The following is a 15,777-nucleotide window of genomic DNA, read 5'->3' on the forward strand; positions in this document are numbered from 1 at the left end:
TTACCCTCTCTTTGAGATATGGCTGTGTTCATTTGATCACTTAATTTCTGTTGCTGAAATGTTTAGAGGCATCTTCTAATACGTAGCAAATAATTCTAAGGCATTTATACAAGTTTCATTTGTGATTTCTAAAGAACTGAGCACAACTAAAAAAAATAGATTTCATTTCATTTTTTTTTTTTTTTTTTTTTTGAAGAAGTGAAAAACATCCTACTTTCTCCCTGAGGAGAATATTAGACTTTCATGGATTGTTTCTACCACCTTCACTTACCAGAACTGTGTATTAGTTTCCTGCCATAACAAAGCAGCACAAATCAGGTGGCTCAAAACAACAACAGTTTATTGTCTCACTGTTCTGAAGGCTGGAAATCTCAAATTAAGGTGTCGGCAGGCCATGCTCGCCCTGAAACCTGCAGGGGAGATGTCTTCCTTACCTCTTTTAGCTTGTGGTGATTGTCAGCTCTCCTTGGTGTTCCTTGTCTTGCAGCTGCAGCACCTCATCAAATGATGTTCATCACATGTTTCATTGCATGGTGTTCTCTCTCCTGTGTTTGTCTGTGTCCCGCTGACACCTCCATCCAGTTACGCTGGATGAAGAGCCCACTCTACTCTAGTATGACCTCATTTTAATGTAATTGATCCTGAGAACTAAAATAACTTCAAATTGGTGAACTTCTTTCTCCACTCTTTGCTGAAGAATTCCCTCTTTTAATAACATTCCCTTTTTCCCATGGAAAAAAAAATTAAGATTTATGGGGAAAAACAAATTTTTAAAGAACTCTTAAAAATTAAAAGTCACACAGGTTCACATTCATGTTGAATGCAACATGACTTAAAAGGAGTGTTGGGCGGCAATTGAATCACTGTAATTTCTGAAAGGGGTAAAGAATGTGACACTATGAGAAGTATTCACTCTCTCATCTTTGTGTTAACTGAGTGTTCCCCACTGCCTAGGACACATCTAGTCAAAATTATCAGCTTTTTCCACTCATTATGGCTGCACCTTTGAATCATATTCATCACAGAACCATTTTCTTTCCAGTGCTTTGGGTTCATCTTTCCATCTCTTGCATTACATATGACAAGTCTGGAAAAGATTTGTGTGTCTGAATTACTTTTCCGGTATTTGTGTTTAGATTGTAACCCATCCCTTTCACTGCCTCATTCTATTTCAGACCAGTGCACACATCTCCGGGAAAGCCAGCTGCAGCTTGAGATTCCGTGGATGACAGTGGATCCAAGTGAAGCTAACTCAGCCACATCAAACTCTGAAACTTGTATGCAATGGCATCATGTTTAATGTTCTGATTCAACCTCCAACCCCCGAAAACTGAACAGAGTGCATCAGATGATCTCGAATCTCCCTCCCTGTAGCTCTAACGTTGCCTGAAATGCACTGAAAACCACTTCCCTGATTACACACAGGAAATGTAACGTGGTACTGCATGAAAGTGCAGATAGGCTGTTTTATGGGGAATGCATTGCCCCCACTCCTCTTGATTCCATATGGAAGAAATTCCCAAGGGTCATATTTCTGGCCTCTGTGTCCCCTCGCCATATCCTCTTCTCCCCAGAGAAGGAGCAGTGACTTAATAAGCAGTGCATTTGGGAGGAGCACCTTCCCTTCACCTACATAGGTGAGCCTATTCCGGGTTCTGTCCTAGGGATGTGCCCCAGCAAGGGGCAGGCATCCTTCTGAGCCTATTCATGCTGATTTGCAGGCTCTGCCTCTGCCTTAGGAGGCCTGCAGTGGTCTAACACCACCTATGACTGGGTAATTCCATCTAGTTTTGATTTTTGAAAGCCCACTCGGCAAATAACCCTAAAACCACATTTTCCTACCTAGCCTTTGCTGGTAATAAAAATGGTATTGCAGGCTCTGTTTCACTACTGTGCCTATTTCTCAATTTTCTCTGCACTTGATGGGGGTGTGGAGGTAGGCAGGAGGAACTGTTCTGTACTGAACCCCTACCTGCCCCAATATGCATATTCTTTGGAATTTTAAAATGAGATATTGTGCATGAAAGGGAAAAAGGAACACTGAGGAAAACCCGATAAATGTGCTTTGAATCTTTCACCTAGCCTCCCCACTGGTATCTCTAAACTGCCTGGGAGGAGAGAGAGAAGTCTGTTTGACATTCCTCTCTAGGAAGCAGTGGAGCTAAAACTGCCATTAGCTGGCTGACCAAAAGACAGGGTAGAGGAGAGAAAGAGGGACAGCAGGGAGCTACTTTCTCTCAAAAACAGCATTTTGATCCCCTTTTAAAAGTATGAAGATACACCCTTACTCAAATTTTTTGAGCTGGAAGGGATCTCAGGAATCACCAAGTTCAACTCCTTATTTAACAGATGGGGAGATTTCAACTTAGGGTTACACAGATAGAACTAGAATCTCCTGACCTGCAGGGCAGCATATTCCCTACGAAAGAACTCTCCGTGGTTTAAGAACACTCCTGGTGTTCTGCTGCTAAAATAGAAAAAGAAAAGCAATTATTGCAAAGATCTGAGAAGCACTGATATTTTCCACATATTTATTTCATCTCAGCATAAGTTGACATACATATATGGTTTTACAGTATATATGCCTAGGATTATAAAACTCAAGTGTTAATAAACACATTAACTACACATAGAATAGCTGGCCTGAACTGTGCCTTAAGCAGGTAGAGTTTGTCTTTAATAAATGGCAACATTTGAATACTATTAAGAGTTTTAAAAAGTGTTGAAGGAGCTTTAACCTCACATTAGAACATATCTAGCTTTTTATTTCAAATCAATTTAAACCAATTCATTAAGCATTATAAAGCACCTGCCTCATGCCAGCTCCTCACAAGATGCTTGACTGCTGCATGGTCCAGGCTTATTCCTGGATGTGGAAAAAAAAAGTGTAGTGTGGCTAGTGCAATAAACTCTGATGCAACTAAAACATTTGCACATTTCAATTTTTAGCTCACATCGTTATCTTTTCATGAACAAAGGTAATGCAGAGGAAAGGGGAAAAATAAGAAAATTGAATTTTAAAACCCCAAATAAAATTTTTTATAAGCTAGGAAAGCATCTAAAATAAGACAGAACACAATAGAACGTTTTTGTTTATGTTACTCTACTAAGATGTTACAATAGATTATGTCTTGACTCTATCTTGACTTTAAGAAGAGGCAAAAGGACCTCAAAAACATTCAATTTAAATGAGTTTAAATTTTTAAAGTGTTAATTAAGAGACCAGTAGATTAAATGACTACTACTGGAATTACTAGTGACACTCAGAAATGAACAGAAATGAAGCAGATGATTCATTTCCTACTTAAGTATTTGTAGCAAAACTGATGCAGGTAAGATGCAGGTTACTTTTACCTAAGTAACAAAATAATCTCCGTAGCATTCTTTTTCATTAAGGAAAAGAAATGTGTCACCATAGACTCAGAAAACAACTCCAAAACCAATCTCCATAAATCTGCCAAGAGTTAACGCTAGGTTTGGGGGAGTTGTTCCCAACACTAAGAATAAAAACAGAGAAAATGAAATCCTAAGCTAGTTCCTTTGTGTTCCAAATAAAAAGTAATTAACAAGACAAAAGTCATTAGTTGTCAACTAACCAAAAGATCAAGCTTTCATGTATATCATATTTTCCCCATAAAATACAACAGCTCTATCAAATATTTGGAAATGTCAGAGTATATGAGTTGCTTAATTCTATGAGAATTATGGATGGATGTCGTAAGTGCATTAGCCTCGGTTGAATCTCTTAACTGATCGATGATCAGGAATATTTTTTGCACCATCTGTTTTTCTAAATTAGAACACCAGACTGAAAATGAAAATTCTGTCCTGGAGCCTCAGGCCTCTAGAGGTAAGTCTCAGCAATGAGTGGCAAACCCTGCCCAAATCAAAGCTCTTGGAGGGTGTGGCTTTTCTGTTTGTTTAATTGGTACAAACTCTTATGGCTCCACGCTCCAGGTACTGGCTTCCAAAAGCAAAATAAATTGGTCTTCATGTATGTCAGGTCCTCTAGTATTTGCCTGAATGTAATATCATTATTTGGGTATATGGTACATAACATTCTACATGTTTTTAAAAGAGGTTGGCTAGACATCAATGATATTAATCCTTTCAGTTACCCTTTAGGTTTCCTTGTCTATTTAGTTTTGACAAGATAATGAAAAACCCTGGGATTCCACTGCCAACACCCAGAGGAAGTGATACTATACCTAGTACAGATATTTCTTTATTAAATGAAATGATAAAATAATACACAGAAACTCCAACCAGGCATGTTATCATTTGACTGCCCACATCTAACATCTTAACACACCTGATATCCTCTTATGGCAATGATTTAACTTTAGAAGTCAGATTTCAACATTTAATTTTTAAACAGCAAAAATAATATTTTTCAGTTATTATGTTTTGGTTTCCCAAGTAAAATCACAGTGATAGTACTTTATGAATTTGATATTTAAGGAATGAAAATATTGGCATGGTTCCACTTCATATCAAAATTTTAGCATAAATAATAACATTCTAGAGAAAATGTACAATACCATGAAATATACATTTCTTAAAAAGAACATTATTTGTTTCCTTGTGCTAAAAGTATTTTTTCCTACCACAATTCCTTCAGTAAACTCCTATAAATGACCAATACAGTCAGGCAATATGAAGTCTGCTTTTCTTTTCTAGATGATTAACCAAGTTGCCAAGGCATCCTCTTGCAGTTCATGAGTAATCATTCACAAGCATAAAAGTCAACAGAATACATTCTAACTGAAATTGTAAATTCCATGCCTTTGGGACATGCATAAGGTTCAAGCTGATCATTTCTAACTACACTTAATTAGTACCTGTCATAACCACATACTCTCAAAAAGCATAACTTATTTCCAAATTATCCACTGTTTTCTAAGAAGATGACAACTCTGATCTCTGGATTAACAAGCAAATAATATTAAGGTATGCATGATTTCATCCAGTTATGTTTCAGTAACTTTAAATGTACACTTTTCGTAATAAAATAAGAAACCATATTGGACTCAGAATCCAAATAATTTTGCCTCTGATTGTGAGCACATATTTTATCCTCAAACTCTTAATAAATAGTAAGTCTGTCCTGTACATATTTGAAAAGTAAACTATAACAAATGAGGAGAGATCAAGGTCAATTTGTTTTTAATCCTTGCATCCTGCTAAAGTAGTGAGTCTCGTGTTAATTCTATTAGGGTATTTTGGAATTCACAATCAGATAAATATATTTTATGTGTTAAACTACCTTAAAAACTTATATTTCCCCTTATGTTAATATACCCTTGTCACTCTGCCACATTTTCTTAGATTGATGCTTGTAAAAAGTAATTTCCTTCATCATGGTTACATAATACATATTTAAAACATTGTAAGTAGTAGGTTCAAAATGTGCCTGAGAGGATTGTTGCACATTTGCCTTTAGAACTGTTAAAAGGAAAAGATTTTAACCTTTTTGTTACTTCTTCGTTTTAGGAATAACATTCTCTTTCCGCCCACTATAAAATATGAAAGCTGTTGAGTATATTTAGTTGGCTATCAAAGGTTCCTTTAAAAATGGACAACTGCCCTTGTCAGGAAGTTTCAAGTATTAAAGATATACTCTTTGGTAAACACACTCACCAAAGATCTTAAATTCAAAGAATAGTAAATCATCATTATGTCAATGACCATAATTAATATCCTTTCACTTGGAAATATTAAATCAATGTCAGTGAAACAGTGAGATAAAGCAGTTCTCAATGTGTGTGTGTGTTTCACCTCATCTGGGTAATCTGTGGTATGACAGAAGAAATACTTTCAATGCCTATTGGACAAGAAATGAAATTCAGGTAATCAAAGATTTTACCTTTAATGCTTACTGAATCATAAATTACTATTTTGAAGTTAAGTCAATCCAACTTGAAAATGTAGTAACATGAACTTTTTGCCTAAGTTTAAAAAGTTTTAAGAGCTTTGCTTATCAGTTATAATTTTAAACCTTCAGCCAAAAAAAAAACAAAAAACAAAAAAAAACACACAAAGTGACCTTCTTTTAGTGGTTCTCCTAATAGTTCACGTTGTCCTAGTTTGTGGCCCTGAATCTATCCGTGGTAACCCAAAGGTTCCTGCACAGCATTCTAATCACATGGCAAGCAATTGTATTCTTCAAAACTCAGATCAGGCCTCTCAGTTCCCTCAGAAGCCCGAGTATACCTTTGTACCCACTGCAGCTTAATCTTTTGATTCCATTTTTTTCTCCCTTCGGTATCCTGTTTTCTTATTTGTAAGGTCATCTACTTGAACACCTCCTACATCTCATTAAGCAAAGTGAAGCAAAAAGGAAAGCAGAATAGGGACGCACATCTAAGAATAGTATTGCAAAAATAAAACGCCTTCAAGGTCCCAGGACAAGCTTCTAACTTCAAAGCGTTTAAAGGATTCAGCATTGCCAGCGGGCGCCCATCCCACACTCTCTCCCTCCGCTACTCCACCTCACCCTCCCCTCCCCACTTTGGGATGTCAGTCAGCCCACCTGGGTCATTTCCTTCTTCCCAGAGCTGCCCGAGGGCCATGCCTGGTTGGCCCCGGCCCCACCCCCTACGCGGTCCCCTGCTCCGCTTTGTCCAGCTTCTCGGGCAAGGTGAGCACGAACGGGAAGAGCACGCCTCGGGCGTCGAAGGGGGCTTTAAGTAACTCTGGCTCGAAGCAGCCCCTTTGGCCCCCGTCCTCGCCGGGCTCGCTTTCCTGGGAGAAGACGAAGCGCCAGGTGCCCGCGCGGTTCACACAGTAAATGGTGCCTTCTAGCGCCGCACAACGGAAGGGCTGCAGGCCCGAGAGTCCGCCCGGGGGCCGCAGGTTCGAGGCGCACTGACTCCACTGCTTGGCCAGGCAGTGGTAGCGAAAGACGTTGACCCCTCCGCTCGCCCCAGCCACCGCTTGGAGGTCGCCCCTGCCCCCGCAAAGGTCGAAGCGATAAATGAAGCCCTTCAGGGCCACCATGTCGGCCGACCGCTTGCGGCTACTACTGCACGGGCACTCCTGCCATTCGTCTCGCCGGGGGTCGTACTTAAGCAGACGATAGAAGAGTGACCCCCCGGACACGTAAATTTCCCCGTTGCAGGTAGTGGCTTCATGGGCCACGGCGAAGGCGCCCTTCGGCAGTGGGGCCACGGCAGTCCAGCGGTCGGTGCGCGGGTCGTAGCGCTCCACGCTGAACAAGCACTCGCCGCCCACGGCGTACAGGTAGCCGTCCAGGGCCAGCAGTTTGAGCTGCGAGCGAGCCTGACCCAAGGGCCGCAACGTGCTCCAGGTGTCGGTCACCGGGTTGTAGCAGAACACCTTGTCCGAAAGGCGGGCGCGCCCCTCGGACCCACCTTCCAGGATACCCCCAGCCAGGAAGAGGTAGTTGTAGAGCACGCACATGGCACAGCCCTTGGCGTTGGCGCCCTCGGGCAGCCGAGTAAGAACCCGCCACTCCTTGTCTGCCTCCTGGTAGTAGTAGATAACGGAGTCGCTGTGCCCTTCCTCGTCTTCCGAGGGGGCCCGGGCGGGGGGCGGCGGTGTGGGCGGCTGCTCCCCCGGGGACTGCGCGGCAGCGGCGGCCGCGGCCGACGGACTCTGCGGGCGACTGCTTTCGCGGCTCTGAGGCCGGCTCCCTACGCGCTCGAAGACATCGTTGATCTCGGCCGCCAGGAGGCAGCCGCGGCCGCCCTGCAGTCTGCGCTGCAGGATAAGGTCCCTCTCGGCGCCGGTCAGGCGGCCGTACACGGCCGGCTCGCGCAGCACCTCGAGGTAGTGGTCGCTCATGAAGCGGTAGGCGGCCTCCCGCAGCTCGCCGAGTCGCTGTTGCTTGGCCAGGCTCAGCACCTGGTAGCAGTTGGCCAGGGTGATCTGCGTTCTCATGGCGTCCATGGCGCACTGCACAGCGCAGGGCATCTGCAGGAAGCGCGCCCCGGCCACCACCTCGGCGACGTTGTCCTGCCGCACGTCTCCCATGCGACCGGAGTACAGGTAGTCCACCAGCAGCCGCAGCGCCGCGTAGCTCACCCCCTTGATGCGCAGGATCTCCCGCGACGAACGCGCCCTGAAGTAGTCACTCTTGGCGGCCAGCACGGCTTTGTGCGCCTGGATGCGGCGGCCGGACACCTCGATCACCAGGTCGGGATCTTCTGCGGCCGGGCCGCCGGGTGGCGCAACGCTGGGGCTGTCGCAGGCGCCGCCGCCGCCCCGGCTCCCCGCCCCCGCGCGACTCGGCGGCGGCGCTTCCCCGGGCTGGCCTCCAGTCTGGACACAATAAGTGACAGGCGGAGGCTGCGGCGTTAAGCTCTCCCCCGGCTCCCTCGCCGCCGCCGCCTCCTGCGCGGGCTCTTCGGACGTGGCACCAGCGTTATTGATTTCCCACTGACTCTTCACCACCCGGTTTCCTCTGCGGGAGGAAGGCGGAGAGGCTGCTGCCTCCTCTGCCGCGGAAGCTGCGGTTGCACAAGACTGCGGTGGGGAGTCGTCCCCGGAGCTGAAACACAGGGAAGAGCTGAAACTGCAGGGTGTTTGCGTCAGGGACTCAGCGCCCTCTTTCCCGTTGATGCTCGTGCTCTGGTCCTCCTCGTCCGTGTCCGGCTGCTGTAGGCTGCTCTCTCCAGAAGTCTCGAGTGCATCTCCTTCGCCCCCCGTCTCTCCGCACAGTCCATTGGCAAAGGCGCCTCCGGGCTTGGACCCAGTGACATTGTTGTCACCTGGGTAAAGGACGCAGGGAGCCACCGAGTTCTCCATGGTAGGAGTTTCTCTTGGCTGCTGCCCCCACAGCCACTTTTCACTCAGCAGCAGTAAATAATCGCCCTGAATTGGGCTGGTCAAGTTGATCGTTACTCTGGGTTTCTTGCTTCACACGCTTTTCCTGGCACGTGATTAGATTTCACTTTTTATTTCCACACCTTTTCTTCTCACATTGCTGATCGCTTTTTGCCCTTTCCACTCTCCTCTCCTGCAAACAGGGTTGCGTCAAACTCTCAGTGCCCTCTCTACTGAACTTTTGAACCGTAATCACTCTAACATTCTATGGCTATCTATTTGCTAAGGTCTTTGGGAATTAGTCTTAATGCCTCTGGGGTATTGGTTTAATTAAGGTATGGCAAAGTCCTGGAGCTTCAGCGGGTGTTTTATTTATAGTTCCTTCTCTACAGAATCGAGTTATCAAGGTACATCTAACAAACCAGGGCATGCCCTTTCTTTATGTGAGTCAGTGTTTACCTACTTTATCACTCTTCATTCCAACATATCACTGCTGCTCATAGAATCAACAAATCTGAGACAGGCTGTAGCCAAAACTTTAGAATCTTGTTTTTAACTGTTTCTTTTTATAAAGAGCCACCCTATTGAGTTTTTATTTTGTTACTCCCACTTGCGATTAACATTTATGAAAGGTCAGCTGGAGAATGTTTGTCTTTGTGTCCTGGCATCTGGAGCTCTTGCAGTGTGTCTGCACTCACACCTATCACCTGGGCAGGAAGTTGGTAATCCATAATTCACTTGCCATATGCATATGGGTGTCAGAGAAAAACAATTATTGTAAACTTTCGAATGGCCTTCCTCATTTATCAATCATGAGCCTTCCTTTGTGGCTTCCTTTGCTGGGATATCAGGTGTTTCCATATCATTCCACCATACTCTGCTTGTTCTGTTTAAAGGAAAAAAAGAGAGAATGTTTGAATTTGCATGTTTCAGTCAGATTATTTTGTCAGTGGAATTTACCGTACTTCCCTCCACGCCTTTCAGGCTATAGAATACAGCTTTGGTCACAAAAGGGATTGTAACTTTTGACTACTGTATATTTTGATGAATAGAATATACAGAATCATTTAAGTATTTATAAAAATATTGATGACCTTTCAGTATTCCTTCCATGATTCTGGTGAACATGAAGGAGAACCCAGTTCAGGCATTATCAAAAATTAATGCCTTAATTATATTAGGTGGGGCCATATGAAATTGCTAGAGTTGTAGGTCAAAAGCAGTCAAACAGCAACATTTTTTTCAACCTGTTAAAATGTATATGTAAAATTAAGAATACCTTTTAGTAAGAAAAAAATGGTTAGGCTATGTAATTATATTAACATGTAACAGTTGTCCTTAGTATTTTCCAGTGAATTATTTCAAATTCACTTATAACAAATATTTGGAGACAGGTGCCAAAGACACTTCTTTGTAATTGGTTTCAGTTAATAGTACATAGTAAGGACCCAGAGAGGTTCCAACCCCTAAATCTTTTTTTTTTTTTTTAGCTTTTTTAAAATTATTATTAGAGCAGTTGTAGTTTTACAGAAAAATCATGCAGAAAGTGCAGAGTTCCCACATACTACCTCCCCAGCCCCCTAAATCTTTTGAACTTGTTATTCTTGGAATTACTTTGGTGGAAAACCTCAGGAAAGTGATTTTCCAAATACCCCAAGTACAGCAAGAGAAAAGCAAAGCCAAGACTGATTTCTTGGAAGGCAAATGTGAGCACCTCCAGCTGAATTATAATATAATAATATATCTTTTCTAAATTGGCAAAATCTTCATTGAGACTCCCTAATCCATTGAAAGAGGACCCAGGGGTCTTCTGAGTCAATACAGGAGAAAGCCAAATTGTATTTTAGCTTTCTAAAGAAGAGAATGTAGGAAAGAAAAACATACAAAATACAATCAGGCTGATCATTACTGTATAGAATAGAAATAGAAGAGTATTTTCACCTCTCAGATGAGATAGATGAAATGATAATTAACTGCCTTCCCTCAACATCACTCTTCTGATTTTCTACTTATACACAATACCATTACCTGATCCCTATAAAAGCTTAGGGTTGAGCATATATACCTGCTTCTTCTGCCCTTCCTACCACAGTGTCACTGAAAAAGCTTTCCCATTATTCTCAGAAATTTTTTAATAAGTGTCTTAAAGTTGGAAATTCAAGACATTCAGTTCTCTCCCCACCCACCCTTTGCCAGATATCTTTAACAATATCTCTTTTTTTGGCACACTCACTATGTGCAAAGCACTGTCCTAGGATATATGGGAAGTGCAATTTTAAGAAATTCTGAGAGTGACCTGAAACTGATCTCGGGGGATGTGTAGGTCACAGACAATATTCAGCAGAACAAACGTTCTTGAATGTTTACTCAGCTGTACACCACCCTGATTGTGACATCTGTCGTCATGCTTTTCATCCTGCTTCTTTAATGGTGCTGTATTCGGTAAGATGGAAATGAGCCCTGGCCCACAGCAATGAGAATGCAATGGCAAACTGTTAAACCTGTGAAGACTGTATAAGTAAAGTTCACTGGTATTTTCCCAAGGACTTTAGAAATGCTTTTTCAGTAAGCAGAGTCATCCAAGGGAAAGTTAGATAAAAATTATGGCATCCTTAAATATATTATTCAAAAGTATAGTATACCTTAATGCTTGAAATAAAATTAAAGAACTGGCTTTCATTTGGCTCATCTTTTTCACATTTCTTCTGTGAAATATTACTGGAAAATACACAGTAATTTTTTTTTCTTTATTGGGTCTGGAAAAGGGTCCCAGAACTTGCTAGTTCTTTCTCTAATTTGACTCTGATTAGAATGTGCAAAAACCTAAGACCTAAGAGTATCTTTATGTAAATCATCACAGATTGAGAGAAAACTCATGGAATAGAACCAATCTGAAAAGTCCTACAATATCAGTTTAAGCTAGAAGAATCAGGCTAAGTACACATTTTGTTGTAGCTACGATGAAGTAAAAGAGAGATCCCAACAACGAAACAGACTGAAGTAGTCAGTGGCCCAACAAGAGTCAATGGGTAGTGATTTCTGCTTCACGATAAGGACAATTTAGTTATCTGGAAGAGACAGAATTAGTTTTGATTCTAGCTAACCCAAGAATGAATAAAAGTTAATTATCTCTAAATTCATGAGTCTAGATTTCTCAATAACTGTATTAGTTATACCCCTCCCATACAAAATTATTATTATTTGATTGTGTCCTTTTGAGGTGTATTTCCAGAATAGGTGATGATTTTGCGATATTCTATCCACATTTTCTTACCTGTCTCCCTGAGGGCCCCTTGGCACATACTACAGTTAGTTGGCAGCATCAGGGACATAGTCTGAGGCTATGGAAAAGCATAGAACAGCTAGGCCAGTTTCATGGTAGATAAACCCTGAGAGCCTCTAAGTTTGATCACTCAACTGAGATAATCAGCTATACATTAAACAATCTAAGTTGATGAGTACCTGTGTACCATACATTCAGCAAAACTTACTGAAACAAATTTTGTCAGACATGGTTGAAGATCATCTGTGACTACAATGTCAAACCAGTAGTAATGCTGAACTTCAACATCAACAGTCCTTCTTCTATTGAAGCCACCAGGAGGTGGGATTTTTGAAAGATGGTTTACAACACTAGAAGTATCTGCTTGGTACTAAGTCTCTCCCACTACGGTACACAAGAGATGTTCAGCAGCAGGAGATTCCACAAGGGCAATGAGGAAATTACATACAGGGACCCTGTTCTTTTTCAAATGGTGCTAAGAAACTCAATATTAACAGCTCTGTCACTTTTCTTTTCTTTCAGAATGAACCATTTTTGTGCTTTTACCTTAAAGTGGATGGAGAGGAGTCAACCCCTTTTGTGTTTAACAGCCTTCTCAGACCTCAGCTACTCTGCTAAGACTGTTAGTTGCAAATTTCTTTGGATAGAAAGTTAGGGATTTCCAAAGGGATTTTCCCCCCATTTTGTGCTTCCCCTGAAGCTTTACTGAGAATTCTTTACAGAGTGCCCATCCTTGTGAAATACATGAAACTCTGATCTGATTGGGGCATTTGGAAGGATTTTTTCTTCCTGAATGATTATCTGTGTTTCCCTGATCACCACTTTTGGATTCTATCACCATCAGATGAAGAACAGAATCTGAGTACAGCATATTAGTTGAAAGGAATGGGGTCAGCAGCGGGGGAAACTGGGGGCATTAACAGGTTTTCTTTTTTTGACTGTGGTTAGGAAATAGTTTAACGAGTCTTAAGTATAATTTACATATCATTTTCCCCTTGAAGAATATAAATTTCCTCCTGACTTTATAAACAGCTAAATAAAAATTTTGAAAAGAGAAAGGTTTTCTTCACTAATTTCTTCACTATTAATGTTAATTTAAAAAGTAAGAGTGTGTATGCTTTCCTAACAGTGGACATTATGTATTGAATGTAGACATTAGATTATTTATAAATTTAGTGTGGATATCAGTTTATTTAAACATGCTTCATTGTAACACCAGTTGCTAAAAAGAATATTCCTTTCAAATGATTATAGTTAGCTTTTTAAAAAATATGTTAGATTTAAGAACCTTATTTAAACTTCTGTAACATGTGTTGCTTTTAATAAATTCATTCTCAGTGTCTTCCACATCATGCTTTGTGTTTTTTTAATATGTCCTCACCACCACACACACACACTCCCTATTAGATTACATATTCCCTGGGAATATACCTGTTCCGTGCCCATTGTACACCTTTCACAATACCAGAAAGATGCTGTTCACATAATAAATAGCCAGAATCTGTAAGAGTAATGAAGAAAGGAAACCCATGAATATAAGAAAAATAATAGAATCTTCGCAAGTTGTAGGGACCTTGAGGGTCATTTCTATTTTATATAGAATGTTGATTTATTTTAGTTGTTCAAACAAATATTGTTTTTTCACAGTTATTTCTTCTTTAGGCCCAAATTTAAATTAGTTCACAATTTCTGAACACATATGACTGATGGTAGGAGATGGCCTGGTGTGGCTGAGGAAGGAAGCCAGCCAATACTGCAAGCTGACTGCAGATGTTCTAAGAAGCTAATCATGCTCACTCTAATTCCTGATGTACATTTTCTGAGTACTCCTCACAGTCTGGAATACAGTTTTAGGATTACTATCAAAACCATTTACACAGAATTACACAGACCAAAGGTAGCCAGTTGGAAGTATTATTCATGATTTTTTTTTTTCATTTTGAAATGCATTCATTAAATATACTATATTGCTACTAAACACCAAGGTACTGCATTGAGTCTTGGATGGTCATGGAAAATAGTATACTGAATGAATTAAAAAAAAAACTAAAGCCAATTAAAGACAATATATCTGACCACTTTAGAAATGGACAATTTCTGTGGAATTTAGAATGGACAGTATATTCCATGTAGTTTAGAAATACCTAATAAGTAGTTTAATTTGTTGAGTAATTAAATGAATAAGTGAATGTCATACAATAGATCAAGTAACATCAATTAGGTTCACTTCTATTCCACTAGAGTACAATCTATAATTTTTTAAGATTATTTTTTATGAAGGACATTCCAAAAAAAACTAGAGGAACTATAATATAATCTGACTTCACACTAGCAGTAATAAAAATATAACGGCTAACATTTATTTTGCCAGACACGGTTCTAATATGCTTTACATCATATTAACCCTCACAACCATTTTGTGAGGTAGTAGTCTTTATTAGCCCCACTTTACAGAAGAGAAAAGAAGATGTTAAGTGATTTCACCAACCTCATACAATTAATAAGCAACTGGCTCCAATGCCCACCCTTAATCACCACACCATGATGCCTCTTACATTATTCTGTTGGTTGCTATTCTGGGTCATGCATGCATTGGCTTCTGATGTATCTATATGTTGGATTAATTTAAGTCTACAAAATATTAGGATTTATCAGTCTACTGCCTATGCATCCTGTCAACAGAATTCTAGTGAATCTGGAGAGCCCACCCAGTTCTGAGAATAAGGCAGATGGTGGCAGCTGGGGAGAAGCACATTGTGTACTGGAATTGTTTTATCCTGGCTATATCAGCATGTACTCAGCATGCCTTTATGGAAGTTATTTAGGGGTATGATAGTAGGTGAATCTTCTGGTAGGACTTAATTGGAAGAAACAAAATTATTGAGAATTTCCCAAAGAAATGCTATATGTAATAGGTATGCTTAACACACCAATTCCTTAAGCTGGTAAATAAGACATTGAACAGTCTGGTCCCAACATACCCTCTGCCTTCATCTCTCATTCCACAATGCCGGAACTCCCTCTCCATCCTGCCACAAGAGCACACAGAACTGCCTGCCACTCCCCTTAATAAACTGTGTGTGTGTGTGTGTGTCTGTGTCTGTGTCTGTGTGTATTTATATCTTAGGGCCTTTGCCTATGCAATTCTTTCTGCCTGGAACAGCTTTTCCCCTCTTTTGAGCTAGGAAAATTCTTGCTCATCCTTTTAGCTCAAGCTTAATGCTACCTTCTCTATAATGCCTTCCTTACTTACCAGTGTGAGACACTTTGCTGTCTGTGTTTGCATAAAATGCCTTATTTTAGCACTACATAGTATCACTACTTACAGGTGTATACATCATCCTTCCATTAGAATGTGAAACTCATGGAAAGGAAATTACATTAATCACTCTATCTTTAGCTCTGGGATGGGCTCTGAAAGAGTAATCAATAAACATTTGATGAATGAATGAATGAATGAACGTTAACCAGGGAAATATATAGGAAGAAAACTCTAAGAACATCCAAATAAAACCATGTTAAAGCAAGTTTTTAAAATATACAAAGAATGATGTACATCAAGATATAATCATTGAACTACACAACCCTACAAAAAAGTTTTTAAAAAGGGATCAGTGGTTATCTCTGGATATTTGACTAGAGATAGGTTTTATATCTTCCATATTACTCTACTGGTTTCCATGTTTTCTAAAATAAATAGAATTGTT

At 40.8% G+C, this 15,777-nt stretch overlaps 1 protein-coding gene across 4 annotated transcripts in view; it reads right to left on the minus strand.

Moving 5' to 3' along the window:
- Window positions 1–2,514: 2,514 nt before the first annotated feature.
- Window positions 2,515–15,777, minus strand: part of KBTBD11 (kelch repeat and BTB domain containing 11) — a 57,971-nt gene continuing 44,708 nt past the window's right edge. For all 4 annotated transcript variants that reach the window (XM_037812825.1, XM_037812828.1, XM_037812827.1 and 1 more), the window contains one exon: window positions 2,515–9,673. In XM_037812825.1, coding sequence (XP_037668753.1) covers window positions 6,598–8,769 — 2,172 coding nt within the window. In that variant the 5' untranslated portion in view covers window positions 8,770–9,673 and the 3' untranslated portion in view covers window positions 2,515–6,597. The remainder of the gene's footprint in view (window positions 9,674–15,777) is intronic.

Source organism: Choloepus didactylus, chromosome 20 (genome assembly GCF_015220235.1).
Source record: "Choloepus didactylus isolate mChoDid1 chromosome 20, mChoDid1.pri, whole genome shotgun sequence".
Lineage (NCBI taxonomy): Eukaryota > Metazoa > Chordata > Mammalia > Pilosa > Megalonychidae > Choloepus > Choloepus didactylus.